Below are 24,205 nucleotides of genomic sequence, written 5' to 3' on the forward strand. Positions count from 1 at the left end.
GTTGATGTCTCCTTGAGCTGACCTCCTATTCGCCGTCCCTTGTGTGTGTTTGTGCACACACCCCTTCTGGCTTCCGTTAAACCACAGTGAAGGACATAATTGTCAGTGGCTCCATACTGTGAGGGCTCTTTATGCTACATGAGTTGTTTTCTCTTGAGCTGACCATGGGCATATCCATAGGCCTTTGTGTGTCCATATACCATCCCTGATGACTTTTGAGGATTTGTGACCACAGAGATGAGCCATTTGCTGTTATCTTTCGGCTGAGTTCTTCTATGGTAACATAGATTTGTAAAATTAATACATTTAGCCCAGGTTCACACTGGGCTGCGGGATTGAAGCCGTGTGAGTTCAGCTGAACTCGCACGATTTCACTCCCGCTGGCAGTCCCGATTTCGGCCGCAATTTAAGAGACATCTGTGCAGGTTTTCTTTTATTGCAGTTTTTCTTTTATTGCAGTCACATTACTGCAAAGCTGTGGCTCCTATCTGTATTGTGGAGGGCTGGCAATAGGGATACATTCAATATTGCAGTGATGCCACTTGCCATTGTCCATTGTGCTGGCCATTGTCAGATGTTGAGGGAACAACTAGTGGAGAACAGATCTTTGGGGTCAGGTGAAATCTCGCATTGGCAGAGAACATTGCGGTTGTTTGCAAGTGACATGTATTGACTTAATGGCCCATACATTCTTCCAACAATTGAAAGATGTATACAACATGTATATGATGTATGACGTATATGACGTACCAAATTCTGAGCATTTTCATTCTCCAAATACGCCACATATTAGAATCCTTATTAGGAACCATGATTCGTCATCGCCTTCAACGGCTTTCGAGACTAGATGCCACCCTCCCCCAACAACTCAAGGCCCAGTATCCTTGCTATATTCCTCACCAGACTGAAACAAAATGTGGAAGTCTCTATTCCACTGTTCTTGTAATGTGGTGACTTTGGAGAACTTGTTTAACATAATGTCAAATTGGTACTATACCCAGGCAAGAATCATAAAGTATCTCCCTACCTATTTTGCTGGTTTTCGGGGTCGCTCAGACTAGGGAAATATGAAACGCATATGATGGACAAGTCCTAAAGTTAAATGCCTATGGATATGATTTTATAACATGGTCAATACACTCTTGCATTCAATCTTGGGCATAGACCATTGGGAGCTCTGTTACATAAGCCAATAGAGGGCCCAACAAAGAGAGAATGAATCTTAGCGACCCATACTTTTCTGGCCATAAAACTGATAATCGCAAAGGCGTGGAAGTGAAGTGTGCTCTCCTTGCACAAAGTGAAGCAACGAGTCCATGGTACGCTGGTGAACAAAAAACTCATGGCGACTCTCACTGATCCAATACATTTTTGCAGATTTGGCAACTTTCGGTTGATGGCTGTGCAAATGCCTGTGTTTTTTTTTTTTTTTTTTTTGGGTTTTGTAACTTGCGGTGACCAGCTGGTCACAAGTCAGGGGAGGGGGGTTGGTCCCCCAGAGAATGTGACTTTGCTACCTTTCCTTCCCTTCCCCATCTCTCTTCTTCTTCTTGTTCTTCTTTCTTTTCTTCTTTTCTGTCTTTCTTTTCCTTCTTTGTGTTTGTTTTTTGATAAACTATTAACGAGTGTGTTTCTGTCTCGGGCCTCTTAAGGGTACATCTTAGAGGTCAAGTTTCGTCCTCACACCAGCTGTTAATGAGTTGATTTCGATAAACCTCATGTTGGCCATTTTATCTTAGTGAGTTCCTGAAGTTCAGGCCAGCCAATCCGATTTCTGTTTTGGACCCATCTATAACCTCCGACCTTGTCGAATTGATGTAATACTTGACTTGGAAAGGGCAAAATGCGGTACTAATAATATATTTCATAACCGGAGGGAACTCACATTTTCTACTTTAGTCACGTCCTCTTCAGTTGCCTTTTTGTTCTCGTAATCGCATCATGATTGAGCAACTTTTTAATGTACACTTTTTTGAACTTCATCTCTGTACATTCTGTATGCTATCCACTCAATAAAAATAAGAATGTGATATGTATTACAGCTCCTATTGAAAGCATAAGAGGTAAATATTTAGCCATATCGGGGTTCTCATTTAAGCCAACATCTTAATTACTAATGAGTTAAAATGGAGTCCCCTGCTTTTATAACCTGCCCTAGAGAATATTTTTGCATTGATTTTTTTATTTTTTTTGTGCAGCCTTTACAAAATGTTACCCCATTTTACATGAATCTTCTACTCTACCCTATTATCTGTAAAAATTGATAAGGAGCTGATGTACATGACACCTCTTCTCCAAAATCTCCTTACCTGTCGGTAAAATGGAGAGTGTATGTGTGTGTGTGTGTGTGTGTGTGTATGTATGTATGTATGTATGTATGTATATGTGTGTGTGTATATATATATATATATATATATGTGTATATATATATATATATATATATATGTATATAATTTCTCTTGTTTGTATTTGTAAAATATTATCTCTGAAACTGTAATGTATTTCTGACAGTTCACCTTCAGTAATTTACACATGCAGAGAAAATACAGTTTAGCCTTCTGCTTTCACAATGGTAACTAGGAAAAAATAGCTTGAAACCCTTTCTGCTTTGCCAATGTAAGAACTCATCCCAAGCTCATTAAAGGGAGTAAATAGTATTTTCAACAGCCTGAAAAGGAACAGAGAGCTGCTAGTCCCAGTCTTCAGTTGCCATGTTCAAAGACCACCTGTCCTTAGGCTTACACAATCTTTTCCTCCATAAAGTGATCTACATAGGAGAATTATCTCTCAAAAATTCAGTAAAACTTTTTTTTTTTTTAGACTTATTGTAAGGCAGTATAACATGTCATGCTTTGAGGTGGTTATACTCCATGTTTAAAACAGCCTGTGATGGCTTGAAATATTGCTGTATAGAGGACTTTTTTTATTTACTACTGTCCTACGATAGATTTAATAAGAGGAACATTTTAAGCACTTTTGAACGATATTGGTCAAGTCATCAATGATGATTTTCAACGATTTTTGTATGGATAATTGTACAAATGTGCAGTCTAAAATCTAAAATCTACTGGTGTATGGCCATCTTAGAGGAGTGCCAGGCTCCCTCCAAAAAACGTAAAGTCAGCAGCTACACAAACTGTAGCTGCTGACTTTTAATAGGAGCTATGACTAAGCATCTATCCATGATGTGAAACATGCTGGACTAGTGCGAACAAATGAATCAAACCACTAACCTAATTAAATTAAAAAAAAAGTCCAACATAAACAGGTAATGACATTCAGTGATCTCCCCAGTGAAAAATGAATCCACAAACGATCCTGGAAAAGTGGTGACCAAAGCACCTCCACCACGATTACACACTGACTCTTACCAGAAGAATTTGATCTCTAAATTAATGGAGATCGAAAACAGCATAAACAGAATGGAATCCTTTGGATGGTCACGCCAACCCGAGTTGTCCTCACTGGTAAAGTTTCCTCAAACAGTGCCCCAGTAGTAGATATATGCAGGAAGAAGAGGGAACTCGCATAGCATATAATCTTAGGGTGTTTTATTAAAAGGTATAAAGATGTGCACTTGCATCAAGGATGAAAATAGAGAGCATATAATATATCAAGCCGGCCGGCTTCCAGATCGTGCAGCCCGTATCTTCCGGGTCTGATCACGTGATGCGGTGACGTCAGAACGTCGCCTCCCAACGTTTCGTCTCGATGGGGACGTGGTCACGGGAACATGCAACTTTTGTGGAGCAGACATGTGTCTTGGCAAAGCGTTTTTTTTGGAAAAGGGCTATTCCTCTGAATTTCTGGCGGACACTTTGGATTTGGTCAATAATGTCGATAGAGCCGACCTTTTGAAGGAGAAAACAGACAGAGGAACTAATAAGTTTAGGAGCCCTTTTGTCACTGACTATTCTTGTCAACATGCGAATGTGAAACATATAGTTGGCAAGCACTGGCACATTCTAAAAAGTGACAAAATTCTCTGTGATCTAATACCGGATAAACCTCCGGTTGTATTTAGGGGAGTGCCTTCTTTGAAGTACAAATTGGCCCCCAACATATTCAATCCTCCCAGTATTGATTCTATGTTCTTTTCTGGTCTGACGGGGTATTTTAAATGTGGAAGATGTCAGGTTTGTTCCCTGAATGGATGCAAAACCAAGAGAACCACTATATTCAGGTCCACCTGTACTCTAAAGAGTCATTTCATTAAGCCGTTTATTACTTGTTCTACCACTGGGGTAGTCTATATGCTCCAGTGCCTGTGTGGCCTGAAATATGTGGGCAGGACCAAACTCCCCCTGCAGGTCCGCTTAAACAAGTATATTGGCAACATCCAAAGTGGTTATACCAAACACTCAGTGTCAAAGCATTATTTGACCACACATGGTAGAGATCCTAATAACATCATCTTCCTGGGCATTGACAAGTTCAGTGTGCACTGGAGAGGGAGTGATTTGGTGTGCAGTATATCCAAGTCTGAAATGTCATGGGTGCATAAACTCAAAAGTTATACACCCTTTGGCCTGAACATAGACATTGATGTCAATTGTTTTATTGACAATTCCTAGTTCTGTTTTCTTTGTATATTTAATAAACTGGTTACTATATCCACTAGTTCCCCCATAATTGGGTCTTCCTGTGTTACCCACTGATATAGGAGAGAATTGTGTTTTTAGAATTATCTGGTTATAATTTGTGAACTGGATGTGAGTCCTATCCAGCTGCTTAACTGGTCTAAATTGTATATTTTTTATTTATCCATTTTTTTATGATGTGGTGTTTGAGTTTTTACCCAACGACTGATATTGAGGATTTTAATTCATTACAATAAGGTATATTGGTATCCCGTTCAGCGGTCCAATGGAATTTCTATTCACCATTGACCTTCATGTTTTATAATGAATTTCTATATGAAAGTTTTTTTCATGCGATATATCTTTATGTCTTTTTATTTTTTACCAATAAGGGATGGAAACGCGGAGCGATCTGCCCTTTTTTTTTCCTGTCCTTTTTTTTTCATTTTTATAAACTTTTTTTTGCCCTTGATTTAAATATGATTTCTGGCTATTAATCTCTTCAGACAGTTTTTCTTTCCAATACCAAAGATGGCGTTGTTGCGGCCTTGTAGGACTCGCATCGAGGCTGTACCAGCCCACTCTGTATATAAACGTGGTGATTCAAAATGCCGCCTGTATCCCGTGACCACGTCCCCATCGAGACGAAACGTTGGGAGGCAACATTCTGACGTCACTGCATCACGTGATCAGACCCGTAAGATACGGGCTGCACGATCTGGAAGCCGGCCGGCTTGATATTTTATATGCTCTCTATTTTCATCTTTGATGTAAGTGCACATCTTTATACCTTTTTAATAAAACACCCTAAGATTTTATGCTGTGCGAGTTCTCTCTTCTTCCTGCATATATCTACTACTGGGGCACTGTTTGAGGAAACTTTACCAGTGAGAACAACTCGGGTTGGCATGACCATCCAAAGGATTCCATTCTGTGTATGCTGTTTTCGATCTCCATTAATTTAGAGATCAAATTCTTCTGGTAAGAGTCAGTGTGTTATCGTGGTGGAGGTGCTTCTGTCATCACTTTTCCAGGATCGTTTGTGGATTCATTTTTCACTGGGGAGATCACTGAATGTCATTACCTGTTTAAGTTGGACTTTTTTTTACTGATTGTGTTTTTTCCACAATTGTATTATACATTATTTTTGCGCACAGCACATTTAATTATGTTAGTGGTTTGATTCATTTGTTCGCACTGGTCCAGCATATCATATTGTTTATCACGATTAGCGCAACTTTTCTTTTTTGTATTTTGTGGTTTATGTTGTATAACATTTTTGAGTCGCAGCTTTCACTTTATTATTTTTCTTAGAGTATGCACAGTATTTTTCCTATTCATGATGTGAAACATGTTAGCTTTTTTGTCCCCTATGTCCACTTTATACCATTGATTGCAGTGTTGCATGAATTTTTGGATGTTATACAGCTTTGGATTTTATCATTTGTTCATTTTGTTTCAATAAATTGCCTATCAGAGTGCGGCAGTCCAGGAACATTTCTTTTTTTCCACTGACTTTTAATAGTATTCTAGCCTTTCCAGGGATCCAGAGATGTCCTCATCTGAGCCGATTCTTCAAACGGTTTCAGGTGCAGGTGCCGGCATCTTAAGTAAGGGAAACCGGCTGTGAATCCGGAAGGTTTCCTGCTGCACATCGTGAATGGTTTTTCAGTCTACTGGGACCTGTGCCCCCCCCCCCCCCAAAAAAAATGTGGCAAAGGATGGGGGAGGATGCAAACGAGTGGAACTTCCCCCTTTTAGGTGAAGTTCCTCTTTAAGTTACCGGTTTGTGTAACAGCAGCAAGATTTAGTCACCTCTGTGCTTAAGTGCACAAAATATGAACTGTCCATGGTGCTGGAAGACTATCGAGAGAGAGAGAGAGAGTCAGGCTAGTCTGTAGGATATTGCCTGCAGTACTCGACATACTGTGTGGATTATGGGGCAGGGATTCAATCTAGTACACAGGCAGTTTGATAAAGTGTAACATACATTTCAATGGGAATATAAAACTTTTTTTTTTTTGTGTGCTTGGACAGCTATTTAGAGCTTGGCTTGAAAGTGAGAAAATGCTTACTATATTTACAATCTTATGTGTCTTTTTCTAGTGTATTCCTAGATGATTTCCTGGCAACTGGAAAAGTGGGAGACCAGGCCCCACAGCTGGAGTTTGAGCAGCTACCCTTCAATCACCCCCTGTATATCATGTACTCATCTGGTACTACTGGAGCCCCTAAGTGTATGGTGCATTCTGCTGGCGTAAGTATTGCCGCCCACAGCTATTGGGAACAAGCAGTTCAAAGTAAACCCAAGTTGTAGAATTATCACTTGCAAGAATATGTGTGCTTTTAGTTTTGTATTAAACAAATCAGAATCCATTCTTACTTGGGTTACATTCAGAAACATAGTGTTTTTCAAATCTAGATACATTTGCATTTATATTATGTAACTAGCGCGATATATATGTGTGTGATATATAAATACGGTTGTGGTCATAAGTTTACATACCTTGGCATAATTTATGATTTCTTGACCATTTTTCAGAGACTATGAATGATGACACAAACCTTTCTTTCACTCAGTTAGTGTTTGGCTGAAGCCATTTATTATCCATCAACTTTGTTTTTATTCTTTTTAAATCATAATAAAAACAAACGACCCTGATCAAAAGTTTTCATACCCCAATTCTTAATACTGTGTATTGTTGCCCCTTTAACATCAATGACAGCTTGAAGTCTTTTGTGGTATTTGTGGATGATGCGCTTTATTTTCTCAGATGGTAAAGCTGCCCCCTCCTCTTGACAAACAGCCAGTTCCTGTAAATTCTCGGTCTCTTGCATGAACTGCATGTTTGAGATCTCCCTAGATTGGCTCAATGATATTGAGGTCAGGAAACTAAGATGGCCACTCCAGAACCTTCACTTTATTCTGCTGTTGCCAATGACAGGTTGACTTGGCCTTGTGTTTTTGGTTCATTGTCATGTTGGAATGTCAAAGTACGTCCCATGCGCAGCTTCCTGGCTGATTAACGCGAATGTTCCTCCAGTAATTTTTGATAACATACTGCATTCATCTTGCCATCAATTTTGACCAAATTTCCTGTGCCTTTGTAGCGCAAACATCAGAGATCCACCTCTGTGTTTCACAGTAGGAATGGTGTACCTTTCATCATAGGCATTGTTGACTCCTCTCCAAATGAAGCAAAAATTTTGGTCTCATCACTCCAAATTACTTTGAAGGTTTGAGGTTTGTCTCTATGCTTTGTGGCATTTGCATAGTAATGGCTTTCTTCTGGCGACTCAACCATGCAGCCCATCTTTCTTCAAGTGCCTCCTTATTGTGCCTCTTGAAACGGCCACACCATGTGTTTTCAGAGTCTTGTATTTCACCTGAAGACATTTGTGAGTTTTTCTTTGCATCCCAAACAATTTTCCTGGCAGCTGTGGCTGAAATTTGAACACTGCTGATTGACATTCTCAATTCCTTGGATATCTTTTTATACCCCTTTCCTGTTTTATACAGTTCAACTACCTTTTCCTGTAGATCCTTTGCTAATTCTTTTGCTTTCCCCATGACTCAGAAACGTCATGAAAGAAGCAAGGGTCTGTCAGGAGTCCAGAAACTCATTGACCTTTTTTTTTACACACACACACTAATTACAAGAAAACAGATCACAGGTGAGGATGGTTACCTTTAACCACTTCCAAACCGCTGTACGTCTTTATACGGCCTAACTTTAAAGATGGATATCTCGGTAACGGCAGCAGCTGCTGCCACAACCGAGGTATCCATCTTTAGTGTCAGCGGTTCTGTTAACGATAACGGCGGTCTCCGCAGCGGATTCGCCGCGAGATCGCCGTTGGCGGCGGGAGAGGGGGCCCCCCCCTCCCGCCGCTCTCCCGCGCCCTCCGCCGCTTACCGGAGCCGTCGGTAGCGGCGGAGGAGATCGTGTGCGTTCGGCTGCTGACTGGGGACGAGACTGAAGGAAAAATCTCCTTCGCCCGCCCCCATAGCTCTGCTGGGCGGAAGTGACGTCAAAACGTCAGTCCCGCCCAGCCTCTTAAAGAAACATTTTTTTTTTTTTTTGTCATTTGAAAAAATGACAGTTTCAAATTATTTTTATTTTTTTTGCATTTTAGTGTAAATATGAGATCTGAGGTCTTTTTGACCCCCAGATCTCATATATTTAAGAGGACCTGTCATGCTTTTTTCTATTACAAGGGATGTTTACATTCCTTGTAATAGGAATAAAAGTGATCATTTTTTTTTTTCCCAGTGTAAAAAATAATAAAATAAATAAGAAAAATTTTTTTTTAAAGCGCCCCGTCCCGACGAGCTCGTGCGCAGAAGCGAACGCATACGCGAGTAGTGCCCGCATATGAAAACGGTGTTCAAACGACTCAAGTGAGGTATCGCCGCGATCGTTAGAGCGAGAGCAATAATTATAGCCCTAGACCTACTCTGTAACTCAAAAAATGCAACCTATAGAATTTTTTAAACGTCGCCTATCGAGATTTTTAAGGGTAAAAGTTTGACGCCATGCCACGAGCGGGCGCAATTTGTAAGCGTGACATGTTGGGTATCATTTTACTCGGCATAACATTATCTTTCACAATATATAAAAAAATTGGGCCAAATTTATTGCTGTCTTATTTTTTAATTCAAAAAAGTGATTTTTCCCCAAAAAAGTGCACTTGTAGGACCGCTGTGCAAATATGGTGTGACAAAAAGTATTGCAATGATCGCCATTTTATTCTCTAGGGTGTTAGAAAAAAAAATATATAATGTTTTTGTGTTTTAAGTAATTTTCTAGCAAAAAAAACTGTTTTAGTCTTGTAAACACCAAATCTGAAAAACACCCAAAGTAGAGAAGTGGTTAAAAGCCATTCAACCCCATTTGTGTCAACTTGTGTGCATGTCATTAAGCCAAAATCACCAGGGTATGTACATTTTTTGATCAGGGTCAATTGGTTAATTTGTGTTGTCATTATGATTTAATATGCGTAAGCACAGTTAATTGATAATAAATGGCTTCAGCCAAACACTAACCATGAGTGAAAAGTTTTTGTGTTTTTAATATATATATATATATTAATATATATAATATATTATATATAATATAAAGAAAAAAATTGAGAACCAGCTCTCAAATATTTGTCTGAAATTCCGACAGCAAATGTCCGATGGAGCATACACACGGTCAGATTTTCTGACAACAAGCTCACATCGAACATTTGTTGTCGGAAATTCTGACGGTGTATACGCGGCATTACAATCAAAACCTCACATGGCAATCGTGGGATATAGCACAGGAGAAATAAGTAGTGCAGCATACACGCATACGGGCAAAAAAATCAATACTTGACAATATCAGGTAGGCCCTTAAGGTGGATTCCAGGAAGAAAATGAAAACATGAAAAAGAGGCTATCCAATGCACTCCATGAGCAAGGTGGAAACCTTAAACCAGGGGTCTCAAACTCAAATTACCTGAGGGCCACAAGACGAGTTTTCATATCCCATGGGGGGCCGCATGCAAACTTTCAAACTTCAAAAACAGTATTGGTGTCAGTGAACGCATTATTAACCCCCCATCACTGGTGTCAGTGGACGCATTATTAACCCTGACCACTACACTGCACACCGACCACTACACTACACAGTGACCACTACACAGTGACCACTACACAGTGACCACTACACACTGACCACTACACACTGACCACTACACTGCACACTACACGATGACCACTACACTGCACACTGACCACTACACACCCCACTGACCACTACACTAGGCACAACACATCAGGACAGGGCACATGGCACATCAGGGTACAGAGCCCAGCACATCAGGGTACAGAGCCCAGCACATCAGGGTACATGGGGCACATCAGGGTACATGGGGCACAATCAGGGCACATCAGAGCACATGGGGCACATGATGGCACAATCAGGGTACATTGGGCACAATCAGGGTACATTGGGCACATGGGGCACAATCAGGGTACATTGGGCACATGGGGCACAAGGGGCACATCAGGGTACATGGGGGCACAATCAGGGTACATGGGGCACATGATGTCACAATCAGGGTACATGGGGGAAAAATGACAGCACAATCAAGGTACATGGGGCACATCAGGGTACATGGGGCACATCAGGGTAGAATCGGGGTACAAGGGGCACATCAGAGTACATGGGGAACATGAGGGCACACTCAGGGTACATGGGGAACATGAGGGCACACTCGGGGTACATGAGGGTACATGGGGCACATGAGGGGTACATGAGGGCACAATCGGAGTACATGGGGCACAGGTCAGCATTTACTTGTGGTTTTCTTCACATGCAGAGTAAAGCAGGAAGCGTCTGTAATAAGTTCACTTCTCTCTCATGTCACGCTGCGGCTGCTCCCCGCCCCCCCCGGCGGCCCCCCCTCTCTTCTCGTCCATCCCAGGTGATATCACAAGCAAATAGGGATAGACGAGAAGAGAGCGGGGGCCGCCGGGGGGGCGGGGAGCAGCCGCAGCGTGACATGACAGAAAAGTGAACTTATTACAGACGCTTCCTGCGCTACTCTGCATGTGAATAAAATCTACTCCCCCCACTTCCGCGGCACCCCCTGCCCTGCCTGCGGGCCATTTATAACCAGTCCTCGGGCCAGTACTTTGAGACCCCTGCCTTAGACCCACAAATCGCCCCCTCCCCAAAGTGGAAAGGGGCGGGGTATGTATAATAAGGACTGGTATCAGTCAAGGTGGATATTCAAAGGTTTGTCACATCGCCCAAACCATACCCTATTATGCCTGTCAAGAGAGTCATTCAGAGTGGCCAATGGGTATCCCATCCTTTGGACATCTCGGATCCTATTGCGGTAATTCCTTATTCTATAGACAATCCTGTGACTCTATAGAATCAAAGTTGTGTGTGTGTGTGCGTGTGTTACTACAACACAGACCATTATAGAGCGTAGAGATTTGTATAGTCTTATCCCTTTTGTCCTTTTACTCTAATGGCAGAGTGCAAAGGCTTATTCTCTTGTGACAAATGGATATCTTAAGTGTATATACTATAAATTCTGCTACTTGATATTATTGTATCTGTCACATCCAGTAAAGCATATTGTTGTCATTGCTCTGGAGATCTTAAAATGCAGAAACAAAAACAGTTATCTCAAACCATTTGCTCCTCTGACAATACGTCAGCAGAGCAGACGATGTGTGAACGGCGCACGAGTCTGCCTGCTGACTGCAATGTGAAATCTCACCTACAGAGCTGCTGTGTCCTCAGCACTTCCGTGAGACATGAGCGGTGTCTTTTTAACCTGTTCACTGCAGAAGCCGTCTAAAGAATGATTCCATACAGGGAGATAAAAAATAGCCAGCTATTCTCTACCCCCCCCCCCCCTTATCACTGAAAACAAAACAAATTGCATGTATTGATCTTTTAAAAAGAATATTTAGGAAACCTTCAGCTAACCAGCTAACAAAGTGTATTACTTTTAATACAGCTGTTTTGATGGTTTCTAAAGTAAAGAATAATTTGTGTAACATTCACCTATTGATTTGTTTTGAAATCTATATGTTGAAAACTATATTGTGTGCCCTAGGGATCTGGGCCTCTTGACTGTTCTGTGGTCTGCTGTGACTGTGTAGTAATGCTGTCATGGATAATGATATGCAATAAAGTCTGGCAGCTTACCCATCTCCATCTGTTCATTAGAGGCCTGACTCTGTTCTGGTTGCCTTTTTATCACCTCTCCTTCCTGTATGGCCCCACCCAGGCCATCCCAGGAAGTCTATATTAACTGTTGCACTGCAGTGCTGTTCAACCGTGTTGTTAGCTTAAGTTCCTGTCTGCAGTGTGCTACGATTACCCTCCTGTGTTCTGTTTTTGCCTCGTCCCTGACTTCTCCTGTTTGCCTGTGACCCTGACCTTTTGCCTGTCCCTTGGTTACCCTTGTCTGCCTGTTGCCCTGACCTCGGCTTACCCATCACTATAGCTTGTCCTGCTTGCTGCTTCCCCTTTCCCTGCAGAGCGTGACCTAGGGGATCCCAGGGGTCGCGACCTTGATCCAGCTGCGGCGAAGGCCATTTTTACCACTAGAAGCTCTGGTGAACACAAAGCTGGGTCTTAGACTCCGCGCCCTGGGGGATCTTGGGTTCACGCTTCCTCTCTGATGGCAGCAGTCGGCTATTGGGGTTCACTACCCTGTGGTGCATCCCTGACCCCAATGGGGTTCACTTGTCACCTGGCCACAGGTGACCTGACAGTTTGAATGAATCCAACCGACGTGCCGCTCCACGCAGACGATCCATTACAGGGCATTGTTCGCAGACTCGAGACGCATAAAGCTAATCGGGCTCAGGTGATGCGTTTCCTTCAGGATCTGGCTTCCTGCTTTGATCAGCTTCAGACCTCGTTGGGAATCCCGAATCCGCAAACCCAAGCACAACCAGCGGCTGTGCCTGTCGCACCAGTCGCAGAGTCGCATTCACTGAAGCTACCACCTCTAATCTGTTTTTCTGGAGACTCCAAGGCCTGCAGGGGGGGTTTCTTAGCCAGTGCACCATCCATTTTGAACTTCAGCCTCAAAACTTCTTGTCTGATCGGGCAAGGGTAGCCTATATTATTTCCCTCCTTTCCGGTGAAGCTTTAGCCTGGGCTGCCCCATGTGGGAGAAGAATGATCTGGTATTTTCCAGCCTGTCCGACTTCCTGAAGCTCTTCCGTAACATCTTCGAGGAGCCGGCTCGGGCCTCTTCAGCGGCTAGTGCTCTTCTACGTCTCTGCCAAGAATCCCGTTCAGTGGGACAATATGCTCTTCAGTTCCGTATTCTCTCAGCTGAATTGAGCTGGAACAATGAGGCTCTGGTCTCTACCTTTTTACATGGCCTCTTTGACCGAGTGAAGGACGAATTAGCGGGAAGAACCATCCCCGTCGGTCTGGACGATGTCATCTTCCTATGCAACCAGATCGATATTCGTTTTCAGGAGAGGTCCATAGAAAAAAGACGCCAACACTCCCTAGGTCTTGGCCAGTCTGAGCTCCCCTCACTTTGTCCCCTGGACCACCCTCTGCCTGCTGAGGAACCTATGCAGCTGGACCGGACCAGACTAACCCCCAAAGAACATGCTAGGCTCAGAACTCTGGGCTTGTGCCTCTATTGTGGAGGCAAGGGCCACTTTCGTGACTCCTGCTCGCTTTGCCCAGGAAACGCTCGGGTCTAATACATTTAGAAGGTGGAGTATTGGACCAAGAAACATCACCTTTCCATCTGCTTCTTCCAGTGTCCCTTCATGTAAGCACGTCTCCCCAATCGATCCTTGCATATCTGGTTTCCGTGGCCTGCCGGCAACTTTATGGACTGGAGAACTGCTTCTTCTATGAAGCTCACCCTTTCACCCCTCACTACGCCACTCGTAGTCTCGGCAATTGATGGCACTGTTCTCCCAGGGGGCCCTATTCGCTTCCAGACACTACCTATTAGGATGCCGATAGGATATCCTACCCCCATTGTATTTGGCCTTCCTTGGCTACAGCTCCACTCTCACCATGTGGACTGGGTCTCTGGGCAGATCCTGGCTTGGGGTCCTTCATGTTTCTCGTCATGTCTTTCCAAGGTGACTCCCAAGGAGAGACTTCCAGTTGCTACCACATCGGTATCTTCTGACCTTCCCACTGCATACAGCGATTACCGGGATGTGTTCTGTAAGAAATCGGCTGAGGTCAGGGCTCAAGTCCTGCGGGAACGCGTGGGAACGGAGTTCCTGCACTTTTTTCACAGCAGGAACGCAGTTCCCTTTGCAGGACTAGAGCAGCGAGAGCAGCCGAGCCGCCCCGAGCCAATCCTTCACTAAGCGGCGATGCCCAGCTCAAGTCACTTTTAGGGGCAGGCAAACCTTAGTAATCCTATGTTACTGGCCGCTTCCTGTATATGGGTTCATAAGGTAGTGTACGGGTATTCCGTCACTTCCTCGATGCCGCAATGTCTCCTGGGAGCTTTTGTCATTGTTCCCAGGAGACATTGCGAAGGTCTGCCGTGAGTTATCGCGGGATTTAGAAAGAACTTGCTTCTTTCTAAATCCCGCAATAACTTGCGGCAGACCTCTGCAAAAAAAAAAAAACATGCGGTTTAGTAATTATGCATATGAGCGTATCATTTATTTTTGGTGGGGGAGTGGATCTTGGGTGGGAGTTCCCACACTTTTTTTCCCCAGGACTTGACCCCTGGCTGAGGTGCTTCCTCCCCACAGGTCTTTTGACTGTGCCATTGACTTTGTTCCTGAAGCAATTCTGCCCAGGGGTCTTACATACCCTTTGTCTATCCCGGAGACCTAGGCCATGTCTGAGTTGTCGCAGAAAAACTTTTGAGAGGTTTCACCCGGAAATCGTCATCGCCTGCAGGAGCAGGGTTCTTTTTGTTGCCAAGAAGGATGGTACCTTGAGACCCTGCATTGATTATCGAGGCTTAAACGCTGTTACTATTAAAAATCGTTCCCCCTTACCCTTAATATAGTTACATAGTTACATAGTTACATAGTTAGTCAGGTTGAAAAGACACAAGTCCATCCAGTTCAACCACAAAAAAATAAACAAACAAAATAAAAAACACAATACAATCCCATACACCCAACTCTATACCCACAGTTGATCCAGAGGAAGGCAAAAAACCCCAGCAGAGCATGATCCAATTTGCTACAGCAGGGGAAAAAATTCCCTCCTGATCCCCCAAGAGGCAATCGGATTTACCCTGGATCAACTTTACCTACAAATCTTAGTACTCAGTTATTTTATGTACATTTAGGAAAGAATCCAGGCCTTTCTTAAAGCAATCTACTGAGCTGGCCAGAACCACCTCTGGAGGGAGTCTGTTCCACATTTTCACAGCTCTTACTGTGAAAAAACCTTTCCGTATTTGGAGGTGAAATCTCTTTTCCTCTAGACGTAAAGAGTGCCCCCTTGTCCTCAGTGTTGACCGTAAAGTGAATAACTCAACACCAAGTACACTGTATGGACCTCTTATATATTTGTACATGTTGATCATATCCCCCCTAATTCTCCTCTTCTCAAGAGTGAATAGATTTAGTTCTTCTAATCTTTCCTCATAGCTGAGCTCCTCCATGCCTCTTATCAGTTTGGTTGCTCTTCTCTGCACTTTCTCCAGTTCTCCGATATCCTTTTTGAGAACTGGTGCCCAAAACTGAACTGCATATTCTGAGCTGTTCGATAGGTTGAGGGGTGCCTCCATTTTCACCAAGTTGGATCTCAGAGGGGCGTACAACCTCATTCGAATACTAGAAGGTGATGAATGGAAGACTGCGTTTAACATTCGAGACGGCCATTTCGAATACCTGGTCATGCCTTTTGGGTTGTGTAATGCCCCAGCTGTGTTTCAAAACTTTGTCAATGAAATCTTCAGGGACCTGCTGTACCAGTTTGTTGTCATCTATCTGGATGACATTCTTATCTTTTCGGAAAATCTGCGTGTCCACAGAAACCATGTCCGCACTGTACTCCAGCGCCTTAGAGAATAATCTCTATGCCAAGCTGGAGAAATGCTCCTTTGAATGTTCTGAGGTCCTGTTTCTAGGATGCTTTGTCTCAAGCTTGGGTCTTCGTATGGTTCCTGGGAAGGTCTTAGCCATTACCAACTGGCCTCTTCCTGCTAGCCTCAAGGCCACACAACGCTTTCTTGGCTTCACAAATTATTATAGGCAGTTTATCAGGAATTACTCTTCCATTGCTGCGCCTATTATCGCTTTGACCAAGAAGGGTGCTAATGCCAAATACTGGCCCCCCGAAGCTGTCTCTGCGTTTCACGATCTGAAACAGGCCTTTGCCTCTGGACCTCTCTTGAGGAGACCAAATCCTGGGGAGGCATTCTTTGACGTGGACGCTTCTTCAGTGGGGGTGAGAGCGGTACTTCTTTAACTCTTTGAGAAGAGACGTCAACCATGTGCGTTCTTTTCCCCAAAAAATTCCCAGGCAAAGAGAAATTATGCCACCGGGAACTTCTCGCAATCAAATTGGCGCTAGAAGAGTGGCGTCCTCTTTTTGAGGGTTCCCCTCACTCCATAATGATCTTCACCGATCACAAGAATCTACAGTACTTGCAGAATGCTAAACGTCTGAATCCCAGACAGGCCAGGTGTAGTCTCTTCTTTTCCCGTTTAATTTCACGATTACGTACAAACCTGGTTCCTGCAACGGTCGGGCTGATGCGCTCTCTAGGTCCTTTGACACTTTGGACGAGGAGCCCACTCTTGAACCTGAGCCGATCATTCCAACTTCATGCATTGTTGCCCATTCTACCACCCTGGACTCAAAATTCCTCCTGCTAAGACCTTTGTCCCCACTGAGCTAAGAGCTAAGATCCTTTGGGGACATGATTCCAAGGTGGCGGGCCACGCTGGTTTTCTCTAGTCCTTCTTACTCATTAGTCGTCACTATTGGTGGCCTAATCTCCGCTCGGAGGTCAAAGACTATGTCAAGGCTTGTCATGTCTGTGCTCAGTCTAAATCCTCCACACAAGCTCCTACTGGTCTCCTCATGCCCTTGCCCATTCCTAAGGAGCCCTGGGCTCATATTGCCATGGATTTTATCACCGATATTTCACTGTCTGACGTTAATACGGTCATTTGGGTGGTAGTCGATCGGTTCTCCAAGATGGCTCATTTTGTTCCCCTTCCTGGTCTTCCTTCTCCTGCCTTGGTCCCCATTTTTGTTCGAGAAATTTTCTGCCTCCATGAGGTTCCTTCTCATATTGTTTCCAACAGGGGTGTTCAATTTACGTCTCGCTTCTGGAGAGCCATTTGCAAATCCCTCAATATTGCCTTGGATTTTTCCTCTTCTTACCATCCTCAATCTAATGGGCAGACGGAGAGGGTTAATCAGGAGTTAGAGGTTTTTCTTCGTACCTTAGTCTCCGCTCATCATGATGATTGGTCCTCTCTACTTCCGTGGGCAGAATTTTCTCATAACAATCATGTAAATACCAGTTCGCAGAGAACACCCTTTTTCTCAGTTTATGAAAGACATCCTCAACTTCCGCTTCCCATGACCTGTTCTCCGGATATCCCAGCTTTGGCTTCAGCTCAGGCGTCCTTCAATTGCATCTGGAGTGACGTTCATGATTCCCTCCGGGCAGCTGCCGACAAATTCAAAGGCTTTGCTGACCACCGCAGGTGTAAACCGCCTTCTCTTCAGCCAGGGGACAAAGTCTGGCTCTCCACCAGGAACATCAAGCTCCGAGTTCCTTCTCTGAAGTTTGCTCCAAGATTCATTGGTCCATATACTATAACGTCTAAACTAAATTCAGTTTGTTTCAAACTTCAGATTCCCAAAAGCCTCAGAATCGCTAACTCCTTCCATGTTTCCATTCTGAAGCCTTTAGTCCTCAATAAGTTCTCTCGTCCTCTCCCTACCATGGCGCCAGTCTCTGAGGATAATCCGGAATATGAGGTCAGACAAGTTCTGGATTCCCGACTCTGTAGAGGCGCTCTTCAGTACCTCGTTCATTGGAAAGGCTTTGGCCCTGAGGAGAGGTCTTGGGTCCCTGCATCGGAGGTTTTTGCACCTCGTCTGAAGTTTCATCTGAAGTTTCCCTCTAAACCCAGGCGGGGAAGGGGGAGGCCTCGTAAGAGGGAGGGTACTATCATGGATATGCAATAAAGTCTGGCAGCTTACCTGTCTCCATCTGTTCATTAGAGGCCTGACTCTGTTCTGGTTGCCTTTTTTATCACCTCTCCTTCCTGTATGGCCCCACCCAGGCCATCCCAGGAAGTCTATATTAACTGTTGCACTACAGGTCTGCAGTGCTGTTCAACCGTGTTGTTGGCTTAAGTTCCTGTCTGCAGTGTGCTACGATTACCCTCCTGTGTACCGTTTTTGGCTTGTCCCTGACTTCTCCTGTTTGCCTGTGACCCTGATCTTTTGCCTGTCCCTCGGTTACCCTTGTCTGCCTGTTGCCCTGACCTCGGCTAACCCATCACTATCGCTTGTCCTGCTTGCTGCTTCCTCTCTCCCTGCGGAGCGTAACCTAGGGGATCCCAGGGGTCGCGACCTGGATCTAGCTGCGTCGAAGGCCATCCTCACCACTAGAGGCTCTGGTGAACACAAAGCTGGGTCTTAGACTCCGCGCCCTGGGGGGATCTTGGGTTCACGCTTCCTCTCTGATGGCAGCAGTCGGCTATAGGGTTCACTAACCTGTGGGGCATCCCTGACCCAACGGGGTGCACTTGTCACCTGGCCACAGGTGACCTGACAAATGCAAAGGATATTGAAGAATACATTTTTGAGGCATTCATTTTATTTTTTCCCTGTAATTGTCTGGTCTTTTGAAAACCACTTCCATACCATGTTTTTTTTTTTTTCAATTTCAATATATTTTTATATTAGTTTAAAAAAAATAATATGGTTACAGAGATGCATACCTTTTTTCTGTTACAAAGGCATTCAACAGGAAATCATGTATGAATCTCATTAACAATCATAGAAGAAAGCCAGAGAGGTGACAAATAAGCATATAGGAAAGGCTGGTGCACAGGACATTCCATCAGTCACTTGGGTCAATTTAGAGATGATACATTTTCATGCAAAGGAAGGGAACGTGGGCCCTGATGAGATCTCTGAAAGAAAATGAGTAACCAGAAAGGGATAGAGATGCACAGAAAGAATGGCAAAGGCTCTGCAGCTCTCCATGTACCCCTCTCTAAGACAAAAGCCCTATAGCAAGGATAGGGAATGTTTAGGGTCTGGAGGGTCACCATAACAGTAGACAAGTCTTCCTGATTTGCAGATCCAACTTTGATAGTAACTTAGACAGTCAACTTGTGCACATGCCATAGAAGTCCCTAAACAACAATTATTCCTGATGTCTACTGGCAAATGCCTTATTCCGCGTACACACAATGTTTTTTCCGATGGAATTCCGCTGAAGCGTAGCTTGCATACACACGGTCACACAAGTTCTCTGAACTTTCGTCCGCCAAGAACGTGGTGACGTACAACACTACGACGAGCCAAGAAAATGAAGTTCAAAGCTCCCAAGCATGCATTGAATTGTGCGCGTCGGATTGCTACAGAAAATTTGAGAACCAGCTCTCAATCATTTGTTGGTGGAAATTCCAACGGCAAAAGTCAGATGGAGCATACACACTGTCGGAATTTCATACCAAAAGCTCACATCGGGCTTTTCTTGTCGGAATTTCCGATCGTGTGTACGCGGCATAAGAGAAATTGTTGTTCTGCTCTTTCAAGTTGTTTTTGGTTTAATTTTTTGTACCCAAGTTATTTTTGCAAGTTTAGGACACAATTGTGCAGTACATTCTAATGTGTCTTTTTTTTTTGGTTTATATTTTAGGGTACCCTGATTAAACATTTGTCGGAGCATATTCTTCATGGAAATACTACTAGCAGTGATTTCATTATGTACTACACCACGGTAAAAAAAAAATATTATTTGCTTGTTGCTTTTACTTAACTCCAACTTAGTACAGGAAGGAACATGGTCAGAAGAGCTGACTCTTTTCAGTCTACTAAAAATGTGGTGTTTAGTCTGTGTCCTACATGGAGAGACCTATGTCACTTCCTGTTCCAACAGGGAGTAAGAGGAATTATTAATTAAACGCACATGCATAGTGATAAAAACCTGATAGTGGGAAAGAGTTAGAGACGATCAAACAAAAGTTGGAGTTGGGAAAATGATTAACAGCAGTGGAGCTGGTCTCCTTTGGTGTTGGAGGATTACAACAACCCAGTATTTGTTTGACTGTCCTATTTTTAAGTATGTTTTGCAGGCGGGACTATTCCTAGTGCTTTTCTTATAAGTGATACAAGGCCATGTCACCTAAGCTATAGCAGCGTGACACCTTTGAAAGTGTAGCCATCTGAAATAATCGAGATACACATTTAACCACTTAAGACCCGGACCAAAATGCAGGTAAAGGACCAGGCCCCTTTTTGCGATTCGGCACTGTGTCGCTTTAACTGACAATTGCGCGGTCGTGCCACGTGGCTCCCAAAAAAAAATTTGCGTTCTTTTTTTCCCACAAATAGAGCTTTCTTTTGGTGGTATTTGATCACCTCAGCGGTTTTTATTTTTTGCACTATAAACAAAAATAGAGCGTCAATTTTGAAAAAAATTCTATATTTTTTACTTTTTGATATAAATATCCCCCCAAAATATATAAAAAAAATTTTTTTTTTTTGCTCAGTTTAGGCCGATACGTATTCTTCTACCCATTTTTGGTAAAAAAAATCACAATAAGCGTTTATCGATTGGTTTGCGCAAAATTTATAGCGTTTACAAAATAGGGGATAGTTTTTATAGCTTTTTTTTTTTTTTAATGGCGGCGATATTTTTTTTTCGTGACTGCGACATTATGGCGGACACATCGGACAATTTTGACACATTTTTGGGACCATTGTCATTTTCACAGCAAAAAATGCTATAAAAATGCATTGTTTACTGTGAAAATGACAGTTGCAGTTTGGGAGTTAACCACTAGGGGGCACTGAAGGGGTTAAGTGTGACCTCGTATGTGTTTCTAACTGCAGGGGGGCGGGACTGGACGTGTGACGTCATTGATCGCCTTTACCTATATCGGGGAACAGACGATCAATGACAGCGCCACAACGAAGAACAAGGAAGGTGTGTTTACACACACCTCTCCCCGTTCTTCAGTTTCGGTGACCGATCGCGGGACTCCGGCGGCGATCGGGGTCCTGCGGCCGCGGAGCTTCGGACTGGGTCGCGTGGCTTTTAACAATCACGTACAGGTACGTGATTGTGCCCAGCCGTGCCATTCTGCCGGCGTATATCGGTGTTGGGCGGTCCTTAAAGTGGAGGTTCACCCTATAAAGAAGCTCAGGTTGGCTCGGCTCTATTCGGCGCCGGTGCGCAGGCGCCAAATAGAGCCGAGCCAAGCTTCCTTCGGGAAGTCGTGACGCGCTGTGTGCGCCGTCGTTTAGCATGCCAATTGATTGGCATGTCAATAGGAACGCCCACTCCCGCGGGATTCCCTACCCGGAAGCCGCGGTGAATTCCACGGGTAAACGATATCTACAGGAAAAAAAAATAAAGGTCAGTGACATTTTATATGCAGCACGGTGCTGGATGTACTGTTAGAAATTTTTTATAGGGTGAACCTCCACTTTAAGTGGTTAATACTTGTTATATTTTCTGTTTTGCAGTAGTCAAGTTCAGATCTAAATTAGTTTAATATTTTGTGGTAAAATTAGCTTGGGAACTGGTAATATTGATGTGTTTTTCTACAGGCTGGATGGATGATGTGGAACTGGCTGGTTACAGCTATAGCTACTGGAGCTTCAGTGGTGCTGTATGATGGGTCTCCTCTTGTTCCTAATCCCAACATACTTTGGGATCTCGTGGACAGACTGGGGTAAGACCTCACTAAAAAAAATGGCTACTTCCAAAAGATAAACCTAGAGTACACAACCTTTTATCTCAGAGTTTGGAACAGCAATGAGTATTTAGGCTACCTTATTTTCTTTATCTAAATAATCCCTCATTTTCTCCTGGCATGGAACCCCAGAGTCATTTAAAGAGTGGATTCATATGAATGACAATCGTTTCTATAAAATCTACTCCAGAGTAAATCTTTGCAGATTTCCAGACAATTTTGAGCATCCCCATTTAGAATTGTTTCAGTACCTTCAGACTTCAGACCACTGACAAATGTTGAGTAGAAGGAAGATGACATTGCTGCTCCACTGGGTGATGAAATGTAGTCCCAAATATGGACAACCACCAAATCTTGTTCCCAACATGGCCTTGTGTTAGAGACAAACTACAGTCTTCTCCCAAGATGATACTAGTGCCATACAGAGTTGCTACGTTTTGCCCAAAGTACTCCCCTACATGCTTTTGTGGATGCCTGGCACATATCTGCATATTTGGTGGCAGTGTCCAGTTGCACATGCCCTGTGGACTAAGCTACAGTGGGGAAAATAATTATTTGATCTTCTGCAGATTTTGTAGGTTTGCCCACTTACAAGGAAATGGATATAGATTTTTTTTTATCATAGGTATATTTTAAATAAGAGACAAAATATCAACCAAAAAAAACAAATGCTATAAATTAAGTTGCAGTTCAGTGAGTAAAATAAGTATTTGATCCCCAAGTAAAACATGACTTAGTACTTGGTGGAGAAACCCTATTTGTTAAGCACAGAGGTAAGACGTTTCTTGTAGTTGGTGACCAGGTTTGCACACATCTTGGGAGAGATTTTGCTCTACTCTTCTTTACAGATCTTCTCCTAATCCTTAAGGATTCTTGGCTGTCTTTTGGGAACTTAGTTTCAGCTCCCTCCATAAACTTTCTATAGGAATAGGGTCTGGAGACTGACTAGGCTACTCCATGACCTAAATGTGCTTCTTCTTGAGCCACTCCTTTGTTGCCTTGGCAGCATGTTTTGGGTCATTGTCATTGTCATGCTGGAAGACCCATCTTCAGTGTTCATCCAAGAGTCAGTGGTGCTGTATGATGGGTTTCCTCTTGTTCCTAATCCCAACATATTTTGGGATCTCGTGGACAGACTGGGGTAAGGCATCACTAAAAAAAAAAAATGGCAGGTTTTTCAGTGTATGACACGTTAATGTAAAGCTGCAATAAAAAAGCACATTCTCCATGTAAGGCATCCCTGCACAAGACTTCTCCTTCTGATACATGACATAAATTGTGGAGCCTCCTATGTCAAAGAGTGAGGCAGAGAGAGAAGTCTGGCAGGGTGACCTGTTACATGGAGCAGTAAACTTATTCTTAAACAGATGTGGGAATGCATAAAAATGATACTCCTGTAGTTCAAGTCTTTAAAATGCAACACGTGTGGGGTGATAGCCAGTATAGTGCAAAACATATAAGTACTATGTAAAAGAAATTCACAATCTTTCAAAAGGCCCACTCTTTTTCATCCAGTCAAAACGGTACAAACTTTGTGAGGAAAGTGTGTCTTTTCGAAAACTTGTCTTCAAAAAATCAGGATCACTATTACCGGTAATAATAATAATAATAATAATATTATTTATTAATAATAATAATAATAATGTTTTACACAATTGCTATAGTTTACACATAGCTTTACAATGTAGAGGGAGGACAGCACAATTGCAGTACAGTTCAATACATAAGGTACAGGAGGGCCTTGTACTTTGTAGAGCTTACATTCTGAAGGAAGGGGGTGGTGGTGGTACAAAAGGTAATGGCTGCAGAGAATAATTTGATGGCTCAAGGACATTTGTTAGGTGGGTGTGGGATAGGCTTCCCTTAATAAATGAGTTTTCAGGGATCTTCTAAAGGTGGAGAGGTTAGGGGCTGATCGAACATACAGGGGCAGGGAGTTCCAGAGGATGGGAGAGGCTCTGGAGAAGTCCTAAAGGCGAGCATGGGAGGAGGTTACAAGGGAGCTAAAAATAACCAGATTCAGAGAGACGGGCGCATCGTTAGTTTGGCGTAGCGCATCCCATTTGCACTACGCCGACGTAACGTAGTGAGGCAAGGCCAGTATTCACAAAGCACTTGCTCCCTAAGTTACGTCGGCGTAGCGCAAATGGCCCGGCGTAACCCCACCTAATTCAAATTAGGCAGGTAGTGGGTGTGCTAC

The 24,205-nt window shown here is 43.4% G+C and overlaps 1 protein-coding gene across 1 annotated transcript in view; it reads left to right on the forward strand.

The window, feature by feature from the left end:
• The window catches only part of AACS (acetoacetyl-CoA synthetase), a 142,061-nt gene that overhangs the window by 74,299 nt on the left and 43,557 nt on the right, over positions 1–24,205 (forward strand). Inside the window, exons 8-10 of the mRNA XM_040347366.1 lie at positions 6,687–6,837; positions 19,944–20,024; positions 21,860–21,984. Coding sequence (XP_040203300.1) covers positions 6,687–6,837; positions 19,944–20,024; positions 21,860–21,984 — 357 coding nt within the window. The remainder of the gene's footprint in view (positions 1–6,686; positions 6,838–19,943; positions 20,025–21,859; positions 21,985–24,205) is intronic.

Source organism: Rana temporaria, chromosome 1 (assembly GCF_905171775.1).
Source record: "Rana temporaria chromosome 1, aRanTem1.1, whole genome shotgun sequence".
Taxonomy (NCBI): Eukaryota; Metazoa; Chordata; class Amphibia; order Anura; family Ranidae; genus Rana; species Rana temporaria.